Below are 3,392 nucleotides of genomic sequence, written 5' to 3'. Positions count from 1 at the left end.
AGAAATAATATATAATAGTAAATATAAAAATATTATATGTTACATATTTATAAGATTATTGTGTTAGAATTGATGTGTAATCAATTTGTTTATTTGTTACAGAGGCTTTGGAAGCATATAAAGCATCGATACGAAAATCCAATGACGGAAACTCGATACACTCACAACGATCAACCACAGGCTTCCACCGACAACAAAGAAAATCATTAAGGATGCATATATGGGTATATATGAATAGAGCTAGGATAATAATATTAATAATCAAAGCTTGGAAGTTAAGTTTTTTATTGAGTTTTAATAATTATAATTTAATGTAGGATTACGTTACGTTTGGTAAGTCGGTTGTGTCACGCTGACGGATTCTCTCTTCTCCGACGGAGTGATTATACGCAGATATCGGTCCAGAATTCAATCAAAAGCCCTTTGATTACTTGCGTTAATCTCACGAACGTGACGAGAACATCATAGATCGTGTTTTCAGTAAACTTCCTAATTAACTACTTTAATTTCAAGTTACAAAATGTTGAATTATCTTTTTCTCTGAACAAAATATGCATTGATTACTTCTTGCACTATTTTAATATGCATTATTTTAAAAGTACCTATTGCTGCCTATTCATGCCAGTGTACGAATTAATACAATTTAATGAAAGCGGATGGAAAAACTAAACTTATATCTAAAATGTAAGTCGAAAAGAGAATTAATATAAATTCGTGAAAATAGCACTCAAATATTTTGTTGTTTTCATATAATACTTATACAAATACATGGCTTTTAATAAACATTGATATTGCCACACATCACATCCGGGTTCTAGAAATATGAGATAAGCAATGCTGATTTTTAGTACTATGTGATGGTATAAATACAAGCTGCAGTTCCAAACTGCAGCATTCAGTGAGAAGCAGCGAGAGATAAATCAAGTAGATTTGAAACAATAGTTTTTCCGAAACAGATCTATTCGAAAGTTGCAAGTTGAATATCGAGCAAGTTTTTGAAAATCCTAACAAGATGGTAGGTAACATTTACATTACTTTTTATTGGTATTAGTACTAATTAACATTAGTGTGATATAATCATCATTATTATAATTTTCATAAACTTTAACCATGCAAAATTAATTTAGAAACTATTTTTTTAGTAAATGAACGCATTCGATCCTTTGTGTTGTTAGTTTCTTTATTTTTTTATTCAAAGATGTATGAATTGTACACTTTATAGTCAAAAGTAATTAAAATATAAAAATAGTATGTATTTTTTTCTCTCTTAAGTTTATACTGTCTCAAACAAATAGATAGATTTACGTATTATATAAGAGAGAATTGAAATATTGTAAAATAACACGATTTTAACGATTTTCTTTGTAATGGAAAAAAATATTTATAAATAAAATATTTTTCCTACTCGAGAGAGGGCTGAAAACTTTTGATCGTAAAAATTTTTCACGAAAAATGAACAATTTACAAGGAACTTTTCGATTCTTATAATTATCTATCTAATAGTTGCTTCATGTTTTTTTGTTGCAATTTTATAATATTTTATATATAATTTTACATATAATTAGAATAACTTTTAAACAAGTTCATAGTTGAGTGAAATTTTAGCAAAGACTCGTTAAAATTTTGTTAGTGTATGTGAAAAAATTTTGATCTGGCTAACAATGTTTCTTTTTTGCAAAATTTGCCAATAAGCAATTTTCGATAAGAATCAAAATATAATATCACAAACATTAAATATTTCTTAAATCGATCAGAGTCTTGTGCTTTTCTTTTTCGAGCAGATGTTCAAAAGAAACAATAAAACAATATACGAGATTTTTACGTTTTTATTTATGGCATTACATCCTTAATTTATTTAATATTGATGTTTTATTTAAGTTTCTCATTTTTTTATTTATCTCCAGCATGCTATGCTATCATGCGTGTATATATAATGACTTCATATAATATCACGTTATCTTTTTATTTTTTTTACAGATAAAATATATAATAATTTTCGCATTATTATTCGTATTTGCGAAAAGCTTTCATGGTCAAGATATTCAAGCAATATCTACAGATTTTGAGGGACATGATAAAAATTATAATTTAAACCTCATCAAAAATGAGAAAAAAAGATGTGGAAACTTCGAAAGTTTAAATTTAGATAATATGAATTTACACGTTATAAAGAATAACATTATTCAAAGTGATCATATTCAACATATATCACTGCATAATAATAATTTAGATGACATTTATACCATCTTGGATAACGTTCCGAATTTATTTTGCTTAAACCTAAGTCGAAACGAGATTAATATCTATAATGGACATGAACTTCGACATTTAAATCTTAAAATGTTAGATTTAAGTTATCAGAAAATATCAGAAGCAAAAGATTTGGAGGAACAAGATGAAGAAACGAATGACATCTACAAATATATAATTTTCAACAGCACAGGCATGAAATTACCCAATTTACAATATCTAGATTTAAGCGGAAATGATATCTCCACTTTATTGTGGGATTTTAATGTGTCATTTCCACAATTGATACAATTAGATTTAATTAATGTCAAGGCAGATGAAGTAGAGCCCGCATTTTTTAGCAAAATACCAAAATCTTTGCGCGTTCTCCATTTGGAGAACAACTATCTGCATAATTTGACGTTACAAAATATGGCGGAGGTGACGGCTTTATATTTAGATGAAAATCCAATTTTAAGAATAATCGATATCGCTTCAAAAAAATTGAAAATCTTATCGTTATCAAATTGTCCGAGCTTAGGACATGGAAATTTTGATATACCTTTTTTAGAACAATTAGATCTTTCTATGAACGACTTTGAAACAGTGTCGTATATTAATTTTCAAGTATTTCGCTCGTTGAGAATACTACTATTGGATTATAATAAACTACAGAAAATTCCTTTAATAAGTGACTTACAACAATTAAATGAATTATCATTGAATTTTAACATGATTAAAGATATACCATCCAATATTTTTTCATATTTCCCATCATTAAAAAAATTATCATTAAGAGGAAATAAAATAGAGCATATTGAAAAAGATAGCTTTTTAGGTTTGAACAATTTAGAATATTTAAACTTATCTGAAAATGAATTAAGAAGGTTGCCTTACAATTGGGCAACATCATTAATAAATCTGAAATATTTAAATATGAATTCAAATCAATTCCCAAACATTTTAGATTTGGCTGTTAACTCGGCTGTTGTATCATTAAAACATTTATCTGTAAAAGATAATATATTCACAAAAAAGATAACTACAGCAGAATTGGCATATTTGCCAAATGCAACTACCGTATACGTAGTTTAAGACTGCTAAGCATATTTTCAATATCCATATAATATTCCATATATATATAAATATTTCTAATTTTTTTT

At 26.9% G+C, this 3,392-nt stretch overlaps 1 protein-coding gene across 1 annotated transcript; it reads left to right on the top strand.

The window, feature by feature from the left end:
* Positions 1-871: 871 nt before the first annotated feature.
* On the top strand, positions 872-3,386 carry LOC115245935 (leucine-rich repeat-containing protein 15-like). Its single transcript, XM_029824460.1, has 2 exons — positions 872-1,015; positions 1,978-3,386. Exons 1-2 carry the CDS (start codon positions 1,013-1,015, stop codon positions 3,322-3,324), a joined length of 1,350 nt encoding a protein of 449 aa, XP_029680320.1. The 5' UTR covers positions 872-1,012; the 3' UTR covers positions 3,325-3,386.
* Positions 3,387-3,392: the final 6 nt, after the last annotated feature.

The sequence above is a fragment of the Formica exsecta genome, unplaced genomic scaffold (genome assembly GCF_003651465.1).
Source record: "Formica exsecta isolate Colony F162 unplaced genomic scaffold, ASM365146v1 C16485794, whole genome shotgun sequence".
NCBI classification, from domain to species: Eukaryota; Metazoa; Arthropoda; class Insecta; order Hymenoptera; family Formicidae; genus Formica; species Formica exsecta.
This window is presented reverse-complemented; position numbering and strand designations above follow the sequence as displayed.